Here is a 14388-nt window from a genome sequence, read left to right on the forward strand (position 1 = left end):
ACAAAAGAAAAACGTAAATTCTGTCAACTTCTGGACACTTTGTGTCGCTGATAACAATTTCTAAGTGTAGTCGTATAAACAATGCAAAAGCCTTTAATCGTTTAACATGTTTTGAGCAATCAATATTGGGAAATGTACTTTGTTCAAAATATGTATTTGGACAGATTGACAAATTAATAGCAGATATGTCTTAAACAACTTTTTCTTATTGTCACTTTTATTAAAACAATGTCTAGACTTCGAATATAAAACAATCCAGACAATAAATTCATTTTGTTGGAGCGAATTTGGCCTTCATGACAGGAAAAAAATGTTTGGGTTTAAGTCGCACCAACACTGTAAATGTTATATGGCGACTTTTCAGCTTTACAAATGGAGGAAGACTTAAGGTGTCCTACTGTGTATTATTTCATGCACAAACAGGCACTTGGATAGAACCACAGACGTTCAGTAGCTGGCTAGATACTTTCCTCACACTAAAAATCCAAAGTCACTGTCGGGATTAGAACTTACAGCGTTGAGGGGCGCGTGATCTTAACCATGCACGCCCTGTGTAATGAATTAAGTATTCCTAACGGATATGCAGATACTATGAATTATTGTATCACTTTTCAAATACAATCATCAATTTCAACAAGTCTTTACCTGTCGCACGTTCTTAGCAATGAATCTAAAACGTTGTAAGGTTTAATTAAGATCCATTTAATTTATATCATTTCGTCGTTTCCTAAAATAAACATCATTTGTAATTTTTTATAGAAATACTTAAATATTCATCATATTTTTTTCTTATACATACGAATCATTGTCTAGCTTTAACAAAATCGCATAAATAAAAATCAATGGTAAGTAGATTGGAGTAGCATGAAAAAGTAATCTTGAGAAGGCCAAAATGTAGAACAGAGTAGTTTTGCACATGCCTCCCATCCTCTCCAACCCCAATGACAAAGTATCTTATCAAAAGCGCCTTAGTAGTGCAGTAAGAACTTTGATTCCTTTATCATTTCTCTTATCTTAACAAAAATGAAGTGACCTAGTGTAGCGATGATAAATTTGACAATTTAGTATCATTTACACTAGTCGAAAATAAATCAAGGAATGAAGAAATATATACAACCGTTTTTAGTGTTAAGCGTTTTGGCTGCAGGAATGTTAAATTGTGATTATGTACTTGCTTCTAGTTAAGACAAATATATTCTTACTAAATAATGTTACATAATGGAAACTTATTAAAATAAAGCGAAATATAAACAGAGTCGATTAATATTTGTTTACTTATTTTTTCAGAAGTAATATGTGGGAAAACGACACCATGCGAGGACAACTGGTTAGCCTTTCAAGGCTCTTGCTATTTGATTGGACACGATAACTTGCATTTTATTGAAGCACAGGTAAATATGAATACATATAAGCCTTATGAATTTCTTCATATTTTGTGGTATTTCTATAAAACAACATATTTATTCTGCCAGATTCGTTTTGTAGGCAAATTGTTAATATCTACAATCAAATCACAGTACAATAAATGATACAATTTTTAAGAGCTTGATACTTACTTTTAAATTTGAAATAAAATGTGCATATTCATTTTCAGCGTTTCTGTGAACATCACGGCGCTTATGTTGTACACATCAATGATGCCATAGAAAATATCTTCTTGAAGAGCTTTTTGGGCGATTTAAAAGGTTTTTCTCTATTTTATTAAAGTTAAAGGGAAGATGACACAATATCACGTGTATTTCACTTTATTGTATCCCATAAGTTTTCTCGTGAATACACAGACATTTTGAAAAAAAACGAAAATCCGTTTCCGTATTAAAGACTTGATATTCATTGACAAAACGAACCGCCTCCGTGGTCGAGGGGTTAGTGTCGATGACTTCTTATCCTGTTACCTCTCTGGCGTGGGTTCGATCCCCGGGAGATGTTTTGGTAGTTTAGCGCGGAGGAAGGTAGTATGGTACTGGTGTAACTCTCCAGGAACGATGGTTAGGAAACCCGCCTATACGACTGAAATACTGTTGAGAAAGGCGTAAAATGAAACAAACAAAACAAATCATTGACAAACCAATGTAAAATGTCAAACAAAATGGCCGACTACTTGCGTATATTACATGTATTATATCCGTGTTTCTAGAACCAGCCGAATACTGGGGAAAAAACCAGAGTATATTTATGTTTAGTTCCGTCATACAGGTTATAACATTAAAGTAACTGCACTTAACAAGTCAATAAATAATACTGAAATAATAGTAATGGATATTATTTCATAATGAAATTAAAAAATGTTTCCAAAATTTTAATCTGACTCGTTTTTTGTTTCAAAATTAATAAGTCGACCGTTGTTCAAATGGCAGGTATATTTGCCGACGTCATGTGTATTTAAAGCATGACATAACATAACAATAATTAGATGGTACGTCTATCATATTGTTTCGTTCAAATTCATGTAAGTATTTTATTGAAGGTACATGTATATGATAAATTGAAATTTACATATATGTGCTTTTCTGATGGATTGTATCGCTCTCTTTGTTTGCATTAATAACACAATAAGCAATTGATCTTCACAAACAATTTCACTAATATATGGGTTGTGGAAATGTAGTGAGTTAAAAAGAATGCATCATTTTCAGATTCCATACTATTTAAAGTATATTTTGTGTCTCTAATTTCTAAATTATTTGTTCCGTTTCGTGCCTGTTATTTTGTTGACCTGTCAGATTAAAAACAGTGACTTCAACGTGTATAGATATGTAGCACAGAATTTTATTCCTGTTTATATTTATCAAATCATGAAATTGCTTTACATAAAAAAATATTTATTAACATTTTACACTGATTGGAGCAGACGACATTCATTGGATTGGGTTGACAGACGAAGTAACGGATGGTATTTGGAAATGGTCTGATACTGATACAGTTGCTACATACTTTAACTGGTTACCTGGACAGCCGAACAATGGGAAATCCGGTAACTGTGTTGCAATGCGAGCTGAATACCACTACGAATGGACAGACGACGCATGTTCAGCATCGTTCAAGGCCTTATGCGAAAAAAGGCGAGTACTAGTTTTCCAACCAAAATATTATATTGATTTGTACAAAATAAATTATGTCTGAAGAAAGATCATAAAAGAATCGTATTCTAATAAAAAATATCAGTTTAAATGCAAAGTGATTACGGCAAATTTCTGGAGCATAACCATTTGTCTGATTTCGTTAACGTTGAGGGTCAGCCACAGCAAATGTTAAAATGTTCGTTTCTACGACAATACTTGTAATGGGTGTGAGGGGCCTACAATGTATGGTCCCTTTTTGGATTTGCGATTTGTTAATACAGTAAATACAGTTTTGTAATTTTCGTAACCATTTGTCAAATTCTGTTGCGAATAAACTGCAATACCAGTTTCGTAAAAGTTCGTTATTATGACAATATAATGCAAAAGGATCTAGCAGTTGGAAAAAAACAAAAAGAGGCACGAATCGCATTGTTTAATTTTATATGAGCGATTTGTTCTTTCTGTATATTAAATTTTCAAATTTTCGGGAAAAGTTCCATTTCCTAGAATCCAACGTCATATAATCAATTTCCTAATTCCGTTCCGGGTAAGCCAGAGGTATAGAGGTTTGTTTCCATGGTTTCATAAAACACAAAGCTCTAGCAAATGGTATAGTTGATTTTTAAACCGGCAATTGGCTCTTTTTGCATGTGAAACTTGCAAATTTTCGTAAAAAAGCATCATTTTTAGAGCCCTCTGTCATAAAAGTTTTTATGTTATCTCGGTAAGGATTAAAAGTTTTTCGGCAATATAAGGCCTCTCATGCGACCATGCCACGCGGCCCTATCCCGGACATTTCCCTTAGATTACTTTGTTCGTGGTATGCAACTTACCTCATCCCGTTTCAATATTTTTATACTTCTCAACAGGGATCATGGTAGATGTTAAAAATTGACACGTTCTTGACATTAGTGCTATATTGTGCTGGTCCTTCAACGCCATTGATTTTAAACCATTAAGTTTTAGAACACACAAATTCGAGTGTATATATGTCACTTATTGAAAAAGATTTGGTCTCTATTTCGTTTACAAGTCATAAATCTATAAATTTAATGTAGTTAATTTTCTTTATGGAGAAATATCGGAGAAATAATTTTGCACTAAGAAAAATCTCACCTGTAATATTCATGCATATATAAATATTTTCAGGCCTGCAAGAGAACCAGAAATTATTGGTTAAAATATATACGATGAGGAATTTATGTTATGATCTAAAAAAAAGAACATAAAATAATGACATGAAATAAATTTTGTACAAAAACCTTTGTTTTGTGTTACATTAAATGTTCTGGAGAACTTTCCAGTTAGACGTTTTATAAGAAGGCTCTGTACTTACTTTTCAAAATTTCCGACAATAGGAAGAACCAGTTGACGCAAGGCATTTACTAATCATGCCTAGAACTCATATTATATAGCTGCTGAACGTCTTTAAGTATCAGAGGTAAGTTAGGCATACCTACTTTGCTTCAAATACGATCTCTGACATCTGAGTCAGTGATCCACGCAACACTCCAGTGATATAAATTTTACAATATCTAGCGGCTGTACACCAGGCAATTTTGTTTGTTTGTTTCATTTTACGCCCTTTTCCAACAGTATTTCAGTCATATAGGCAAGTAGTTTCCTAACCATCGTTTCTGGAGAGTTACACCAGTACTAGACTACCTTCCTCCGCGCTAAACTACCAAAGCATCTCCCGGGGATCGAACCCACGCCAGAGAGGTAACTGGATTAGAAGTCATCGACTCTAACCCCTCGACCACGGAGGCGGTTACCAGGCAAATTACCAGGCAAATTAATCGGTAGGGGAGTATTGTATTAACACAATACTCACAATTAGGAAAGCATTTATTAAAATATAATTGATTAAAGCCCTTCCAAGAAAAATTTAAAAAAAGCTATGTTTCGTAATAATCAGCAATGTACATGAAATGAATTTTCCAAAACTTTATGAATCAATTGTGATCTATTTTCCTGGTCGCTATTAAAAGTTTACTTTCTGTATAATTATTATAAGGATTAGTTAGAAAATCGTTTTGCTAGTGTCTGCTTCTTTTCTTTTGAGTTTTTCTTCTCTTGAACGAATTAATGTTATTCCATTTTTGTTTCGAAAATTTGGAGGACAACGTTGTTTATCTCTATTTAATGCTTTAACCATATTAGATTATTCAGCAATATTTTAACAGTAAATACCATCACACCATTTCACACCATATCATTTGCAAATAAAATATCATGATCAGTTTGGAACAATGTCATGATGTGTGAAGCAAATAAATGAATAAACGGAGAGTTTCAGATCCCTATTCCCCCACCCCCCCCCCCCAAAAAAAAAAAAAAAAAAAAAAAAACTGAACAGTAATTGAACAGAAAATAGAAGAACATTATTGACAGTATATATTTTGACCTCAGCAAGAAGATTAAGGGGTCATTGTACATTTATTTAACACCAGTTACTCTGACCTCTCATGTATCTCGTTATCTTTTGTAGACATTACTTTTAATTATGCCAGAAAAATAGCTGTTGACTAATTTTGATTCTAGTTTGAAATATCTTACTGTAATAGTGATAAAACTTAAGTTTTAAGTATATGACAGTGTTCAATCACGCTGTTCTACATAAATTAAAATCTTCGACGGAAGCGATAGCGACAGGAGAACGTTTCTAATTTTAAAACAGCTACGGACGAATACTACAGCTTTATTTGGCTTCATTTACATATTAACTTTTTTACGTCAATGAAGCTGTATGAAAAATAGAAGGCGACTATGAACGAATTTTGATCTTGTATCAACTTTTATTCTTCTATTAAATAAAATACATTTTTAAAGAAATACAGCGTTCTCATTTGATGCTAAAAATTACACTCTTACATGTACTTGCATTGATAACAAAATTGAATAAAATGTTGTTGTGAAAATTTAAGGTTGTAATATATCAACTAAACTTAACATATATATAAAAGAAAATAAGGCAGGGATAAATAAATAATTTTAGCATGATACGTTGATTCCTGTTAAACATGCTTGAAATGAAATGTGTTATACTTTGTTAAACATGCAGTTATTTTAAAAAAAATGACATTTTTTCAAAATAATAATCAATCATAATAATCAATCATATAATGTATATATGTTTTGTATTTGTTGATTTTTTCCCAATGTTTAACTTGAATCTTCAGGTATTAACGTTAATCCAATCAACTTCTGACAGTATAGTTTTTTTTCAAGAATATTTATTCTAAACCACCGGTATGAAATGGAAAAAAAATAATGTATCAGTCTATATTAATATAATGAAACTCCGAAGCTTTCCGTATTTAATGCAATGACGGCAAATTCATTAGGAAAATGTCATTTAAATCTATTGCTGCAGAAGAGTAAACTTTGCAGAACATTAAGTGATATATAATGTCATCGTGACACTGCATACCTATATAGAGATGCATTCTCATTCTCAAAATTAGTATGTAAACATTATCTTCACAATCAAAATCAGCGAATGAATCAGATGGCAAACAAGGATGGGCCTTGACATTTGATGACTATTCAATGATAAAATACAATACTGTGATTGAGAAAAAAGTCTTAACCAATATTTAAGTATCCCTCCATGCGTAAGGATGTTAACGAAATTATACTTATATATAATTGAAACGTGTTTTTAGGAAAGAGTCAAAACAATACAATGCTTTTATTGCTTCATAGTTGTGTATTTTTTAGCAGTGATTAGTCTAAGAAACGGACTCGAGATTGGTTAAATACAAACAAATCTCTTGCAGGAGAGGAAATACTTATCGACAAGGAGAAAAGAAATTGGAACGCTGATACAAAACATATGCATTATGTAAAACAAGATTTCCTCCGAATAATCAATTGCAAAAACACTTATTTGAAATTAAATGAGGAGTTTAAACCGGTTATTGGTGCAACAATCCACACTCTTAGCACTTACATGTTACAAAATAGTGTATATAATATGATTCACCGCAATATTGAATTCTATGAATTGATATATCTACAGACAATGAAATAACTAAAACTCCTAAATGATCATGTGGATATGTACAATGACCATTAAGTACTTAGTGGTTAAATGGAGGGCAGAGCAGCAAAAAAATAAACTACAAGGGGCCGACGAAATAGTGCAGAAGACGAATATTAATTGTTGTTTTCCAAATATAAGAGCTAGTGTCAAATTTACAACTTTTTATCAAAAGTTGAACCTTTGATTTGCACTATAATTCAGAAAACAGTTACTGCGGAACGTATACCGGTTTCTAAATGAGAGAGTTGTTAATAGACAAAACAATATTGATGAATACGCTTGAAGAAAAAAGAAGAAAAAAAGTTACATCAAAGAGATATTAGTAGAAAAGAGTGATCAATAAAACTGTTTGTAATATTTCCTGTACTAGGGTTACATCTTTATTCACCTGTGGGCTGTTATCTACTTGTTTGTCGATACGTAGCCGTACAACAATCGTGCGCTGAAATTCAGATTAAATAGAGAAAATGAAAACATGCAAATAGGAGTTTTCTTTCGAATTTTAAAATGTTTGTAACCGAGTTTAGTATTAAATAATTGTGATCGAATCATGAATTATAACGAAAAAATAAACAACCTATATTGATAAAAAAAATACATGAGTTTTATTTGAAACCTCAGATATAAAATGTAAATTATTATAGATACAAAATAAGCGTTTGTTATACAAATCAGTTTTTGGAATATTATAATCTATGAATAGCTTTGAAATGCCTTCCCCTGATTGCTTTAGACGTAACTTTTTGTAAAAAAAATAACAGAACAACATCAAAGTGTATTCATTGATGATGCCTAAATATAGATTATTTTTCCTAAAATATATTTTCTGGGCAACAGCCGTCAGCTTAAAGACGCGAGTACATGATTTGACGTCACACGTTATAATTCTGACGAAACGTTGGCAAATTCATAAATTAATGTTAAAGTTTGCAATGTTGTTGAATATGTATGTGCATTTAGAAACGTTACGAATTTAGTGTTATTTCTGTCTTTTAAATTTTTATTTTTTGCCCAATATACAAAATGAAAAGAAAGAAAACAATCTTAAGAAATGTAGATATGAGTCGTATTCAGAAGAAGATTTGATAAGCCATGTGAAAACAATTTATGAATTATATTAAGAAAAATGTACTTTAATGTTTTTGAATATGATTTGGCCTGAATTTTAAAATTGACTTCGGCTATCGCCTTGGTCATTATAAATGTGTGTGTGTTTTTTTTGTGTTTTTTTTGTTGTTGTTGTTTTTTTCAGAACAAATCAAATCATATTCACCAGATGAAAAGTAAATATTTCTATAACGTCTGTCGTATATTACAAAGTCTGTCCTTATTTTTCTACCAATTATATATCTTTGAGCACATTATGATTGTTGTTTGTTTTTTATGACATGAATTTCAATAATGCTCTTAAATGTTAATACTCTTGTTTCGCTTGTTTTATTTGTGTTGTTGTACTAACAATGTATAAGCTTAATCAATTTAACTTGTCTTGAACTTTTAACATTGAGCAATGTACTTAATAAATATTAATTAGAATAATTTGGACATTTTTGCAAATTTATGACAAATATGAACACTTTTCTTTTACTTTCAGTGATATAAATAACCAATAAGTTTGTCTAGACTTTTAATCTAAATTTTTCAGCTAATTAATAGGAGTTATTTTACACTCTATGCCATGTTATAAGATAACTTATTCCTTATGGATATAGGGGGTATTAAAGTTTTTTTTCTATAAATGCATTTTCATCCATTGGTTTAAAAAAAACAATTCCATGAATGGCAGTAGCCACAAGTGAAATATACAAAGTTAATTGGATCAGTGTAGGTCAGATACAAAAATTATTGAACGACTTTAATAAAATCATATTATTCGAGCATCTGGCCTCAGAAACAAAACACTTTTATTATCAACTTAAAAAACTCAGTTAAATGTGAAAAACGGACATGAAATATTTAAGAAGAATTAAACAACATAAGAAGACAAAAACTAATTTTGATTTCAGTGTCCGTAAAAAAGGATTTACAATAATCACAACAGGCAATACATTAACTTCGGCCTTACTTGTTTCTCATATCATGTTATTGACATTGTTGTCAAATATACCGGAAACTTCAACTGTTAGTCAATTTAAACCACTAACCTGCTAAATGTTCATAAACGATTTGGCGGACATTGAACTTGAAACTGATCTTTCAAAGTAAAATGTATTTCAATATCAAACAATAATATCAATCTACCAAGAACCTGTCTGTTTATACACGAGTTCAGTGTCTGCAAAAGAGGAATTTGAATTATTACACTGTGCACGCACTGCATTGACTTTGTCTGGTCATTCAAAGTAAAAGGTATTCCAACTTCAACCTTCGAAGAATATAGAGCTGGCAATACTGCACGAGACTAACATAACTCTTCACCAATGACAATGGCTCCTCACTGTTTGTTCCAGTTGGATAACTGTTAATACATTTTATCTAGTTATCAATATCCTAAAGCATACGATTTCAACTTCTGTAGACATTCTAAAATCTCCAGTAGCTGTAAAACTTTTGGAATAATGATGTTTAATTGCATAAATGAACTGTAAATGCATAAATACCGAAATACACTGACTTGAAAATAAAAGTAATTTAGAACACAGACTTATTGAAAATTTTAAAGCATCATTGATGATTGTGTGGTAATTAAATACAATTGCAAACAATAATTTTTTGTCTTTTTAACAAGCAAGTTTTTTTTTTAATTGTTGAACGTGCTTTGCCACATATATTCGAAGACATATATGTTTAACAAATTTAATTTTTATTTTCTTCTGAAAATAAAGTGCAACTTGTTTAAATTTAATAAAAGGATTTGAAAATGGAATTATTGTATTTTCAATAAAGCAATGACTCTCGAGAGATTTTAATTGTGGACACATTTAAAAGGAAATGACATTTCAATCTAATAAAGACAAGTGCATATACTGAGACTATATATCATAAGGGCCAATATTATCAAATGTGCAATAAAAAAACAATGCCTTTTCTGATCGGAAAATTAGTTCAGACCTATATCATTTGGTACACATGGGAAAATGTTTCTACTCCCGTCTCGTCACGAAAACATTTTGGAGTCCCATAAATGTTTGCATTTTGACATTAGAATCTCTTGAATTTTGTATGGACAGTTCTAAATTTAAAGCAGGACGTCTCCATTACAGATGTGAATCGTGCAGTTCTTTGCCAGTAAAAACAGTTTGGGTTAAATTGCAGAATAAAAATGGTTGCTGATTTACAAATAAATCAGCAACCATTTTTATTCTGCAATTTAACCAAAACTGTTTTTACTGGCAAAGAACTGCACAATTCATTTTTAAGAACAAAAGTGATAACAGAATCAGAAAATTTGCAATAATGGCTAATCAGAATAATATCAGATTGAGACAAATTCTCTGAATTATTTAAAAGATTTGGTCTTTATTTGTGAGTATTATCACGAACATACTGCACTTTACTCAAAGAAAAAAAGCAAAACATTGCAGACAAAAATAAAAGTGTTTCACAACACGCAAATATATCATTAATGTAGATTTTACATGATAATGAACGATCCATATAATACTCAGAATAATTTTTCATTGTAATCATATTTTGTATTTAGGCGGTAGAGGCTCTACTTTTTTATACTATTTTGCATTCCGAGGCCCCTTTTCGATCATAAAAGTACTATTGCTCCAATTTTTATAATTGTTTCTTTAAAAGGGTAATTATGCTTCGGAAACGGAATAATTTTTACTTCTTTGAAATAACACAAGTCATACCAGTTTAAATATGTTAAAATAATGGTTAAAACACATGTTAAATGTGTGTTACCTGAAAAAGTAGGAAAACATGTGATACAATTTGTCGTAAAAGAAGCAAAATGTAAACAGAAAAGATACTTAATAATTATGTTTTTGACACTAAAGAAGTACATGAAAAATGAAAAGCCTTTGAGAAATAATAATAAAGCTATTTCTGAGGCAAAGTGGGCCTTTAAGAGCTTTTAAATTGTAAAACAATTTGATTGCTTCACGATGCAGTAAGAATCGATCCCATTAAGATATTTCGTAATAATATTATATAACCATAATGATAAGCAGATCAAAAATATCTAAAGTATGTAAAAAAACCAAAAAGCAAAGGATTGAAATCCATCCGAGACAATAATTTCCATTCAACCGTTAAAATCGTGGTTATATTCATCTAAAGACGGTAACTTGTAGGTATATTTCCTTATTTTACTACCTACAAAAATTTCGAAATAACTGAGACAGAATGATTCGATCAAAGAGCGTTGACATAATGAACGCAATAAAGTCTCGAATTTCAATCAGTTGCTTTGAAAAGCACGTATCTAATGTCATAAAGGACTTATTTGAAAAGGGGAAATAATTTAGGAACAAGAGAAGAACATTGATTTGGTTTAGGTATTAAAACATGTCTTGCGGAATGTATCCGGAACTACAAATTCTTGTTTGAATATTCTCGCGCATCGGGTGCATTATTTTTCTAAATAAAACAACATAAGTTAAGGAAACATATATCAATTTTGGGTTTGTTGTTGAAGAATAATGTAGTATTCAAGTTCAAATTAGCAGGAATATAATCACGAAATACGAAAGGTCTGAGTGCTAAAGTATGATAAACCGTGCATTATTTTAAAGCATTTACAACAAGGAAAAATCAATATCTATTTTTATTCTAACACGGTAATGAAAAAAGAAAAAGGAGTAAAAAGAATAAAAAAAATATATTCTACTACATTGAGAGTAGAAATAGTTTTCTTATGTCATTTGGTTTATTGTCGTCAGATATGGGAAACCAAGGAATAAAAAAATCGTACATACGTAGGATCTGCTTGGAAATATATTCTAAAAATTGTGAGCCTTTATATAATGTAAGGTGAACTTCCACCACATTTGCAGCAACGGACTACTTACTTTTCATTATCACAATCTCTTTAAATTTCACAATAAGAATAATTGTGAAAAGTAATAAATTTCCTTTTGAAAATTTGAAGTTATATCACATCAGCCATATGAATGGCTCGATAAACTGTAATAGTTTGTTTATATTTGAGTTGATTTATACTCGCCACCGGTTGCCCATATGGGCGAGTCCCCCAGAAGAGTATGAGTCATTTTAGATTTTTGGAGGATAATGCAAGATACAGATAGAGAAAGATGCCCCTATTCCAGAAGCTTTTCCTGGTTGTTTTACGTGCCAAGTGTTAAAGCACTCATACACGGGACCTCGATTTAAAGTCTTATCCGAACGACTGATTAGTAATTTTAATTGGCAAGCCCAGGAATCGAACCTACAATGTCGAGATTACAAGTCTCTCGCTCTAACCAATTGAGCCATGTGTAGTAGAAAATGGCAGAACAGTCTTATTTGAACAAATTCATATTTTGGGTTGCATTATTACATGCAGTAAAATGTAGTGGCCTTGAACTTATAGTTAAGCTTTATATTACTCAAAATTACGCTGTGAGTTTTAAAGACGTTAAATCCGTGCGTTTATTGTTTTAGGAAGCGATCTCTTATGCAGGAAAGCAAATGACAAGGCAAAAAATGAATCAGGCGTAAACTGTTATTGCAGAATTGTGCTAATTAACCTTATTATGCATGTACAAATGCAGAAGCCTTCGTGTTTAAAATATCCCCCGCCATGTGGGCTTTAAATGCATCATTTTGCTTAGGCAGATGTTCATGCGCGGAAATACGAAGTAATAATAATTTTATATTGTTATTTTATTTGAAATGTAGCAATAAATAATTGCTTTTCACAAAGACTTTAATTTAGTAGATGTTAATATCTCTCTTTTATCTAAACCTTATGCATTTTTAACAGTAAGATTTCAATGAATGCATTAGTTTTTGTGTGAATGTATTCAAAAGCTGAAACTTGCAGTTTATTAACTGATCACAAACTTTATTGCTGGGCGCCCACATTAACACTTTTTAAATGTTTTATTAGAAAGAAGAAGAAAATGACGTGAAAAACATTATTAATTATTTATAATATTTTATATGTCATTATCTAGTTCATCTTGCGTTTACAAGAACATAATAAATGTTGATCAATCTGACATTAGTTGAAGCTGATATAACAAAATCACCATCAGTGTATCATTAAATACTATTTTGTTTTGCGAATACTTGATTTAGACATTTATATTTATTTCCAGATACATATTCTAGTAAATCAAATTGTAATACCGTTGCCTGAATAAACGCTTCATGTACTTGACATTTAAAACAAATAACACTGGATAAATATTGTCTGACCACACCGTCACGTGTTTCGTTATTTGTTATCGACCTTACTTTTTAATTGTGCTAGAAACAAAAATGTTGACTGATTGAAATATCCTTCTGCAATAGTGATGAATCAAACCTTAAAAGGCATCAAACTATATTTTTTTTAAATGTCAATATTCATATTTTTTTCCATAATCGTTTGGACGATTCTTGAAAAATTTATAATAGAATGTCTGTGCCCTTTAACATTCAATAATATTGCACGTAAAACGAATGAAATGTCCATGAACAAAATATAATGTTGTTATTTAAAATAAGGTTTCAATGTTTAGCAATGATCTTTTGCCTGTACCGTTTGTTATTATGGCAATATACTACCATATTTGTTTCCATACATGCATTTTGTAAGTATTCTTTTCGAAAATTCAGAGAGTAATTTTTGCAGCAGATATATAGCTGTTAAACTTTAATAAGTACACTCTTACACATACTTGCATAGATTATCAAATCGAATGCTGTTGGGAAAATTCAAGATTATAAAGTATATCAACTAAACTAACCATATGTAAATGAAAATTTGGCAGGGATAAATGGATAATTTAGCAGCATCACGTTTGTTCCTGTTTTTGAGTAATACTTTGATAAACATGCAGTTATTTGGAAAATTAGAACTTTTAAAATGATAGATATCAACCAATTTTAATATAATCATATTTATTGTATGTATTGACTAAATTGTTTAATGTTGAGCGCATTATTAGGTATTTACGTTAATTCAATCAATCTCAAACATTATAAGGTTTTCTTAGAAAATTTAGTATGGAAAACATATGTTATGTCTCTTTAATAATATAATGAGACTCCAATGGCTTCCGTATTAAATATAATGACGGTAAAATCATTAGGAAAATGTCATTTTAATCTATTGTTGCAGAACAGTGACATTTGCAGAAAATGAAGTGATATATTACAATGCCATCATGACTCTGC

At 30.8% G+C, this 14388-nt stretch overlaps 1 protein-coding gene across 1 annotated transcript; it reads left to right on the top strand.

The window, feature by feature from the left end:
* Positions 1 to 1033: 1033 nt before the first annotated feature.
* LOC132740529 (asialoglycoprotein receptor 2-like) lies at positions 1034 to 4324 on the top strand. Its single transcript, XM_060728452.1, has 5 exons — positions 1034 to 1144; positions 1285 to 1391; positions 1595 to 1685; positions 2852 to 3062; positions 4212 to 4324. The coding sequence occupies exons 1-5, from the start codon at positions 1099 to 1101 to the stop codon at positions 4240 to 4242; spliced, it is 486 nt and encodes a 161-aa protein (XP_060584435.1). The 5' UTR covers positions 1034 to 1098; the 3' UTR covers positions 4243 to 4324.
* Positions 4325 to 14388: the final 10064 nt, after the last annotated feature.

Source organism: Ruditapes philippinarum, unplaced genomic scaffold (genome assembly GCF_026571515.1).
Source record: "Ruditapes philippinarum isolate M1 unplaced genomic scaffold, ASM2657151v2 ctg557_1_1_1_1, whole genome shotgun sequence".
NCBI lineage: Eukaryota > Metazoa > Mollusca > Bivalvia > Venerida > Veneridae > Ruditapes > Ruditapes philippinarum.

What these genes read in the sequence shown, in the direction of transcription:
- LOC132740529 (XM_060728452.1), top strand. Translation starts at nt 1,099, where the DNA reads ATGAAGAAATATATACAACCGTTTTTAGTGTTAAGCGTTTTGGCTG. An exon ending in TGCATTTTATTGAAGCACAG is followed by an intron (nt 1,392 to 1,594) that starts GTAAATATGAAT and finishes ATTCATTTTCAG; the next exon opens with CGTTTCTGTGAACATCACGG. An exon ending in CTTTTTGGGCGATTTAAAAG is followed by an intron (nt 1,686 to 2,851) that starts GTTTTTCTCTAT and finishes TGATTGGAGCAG; the next exon opens with ACGACATTCATTGGATTGGG.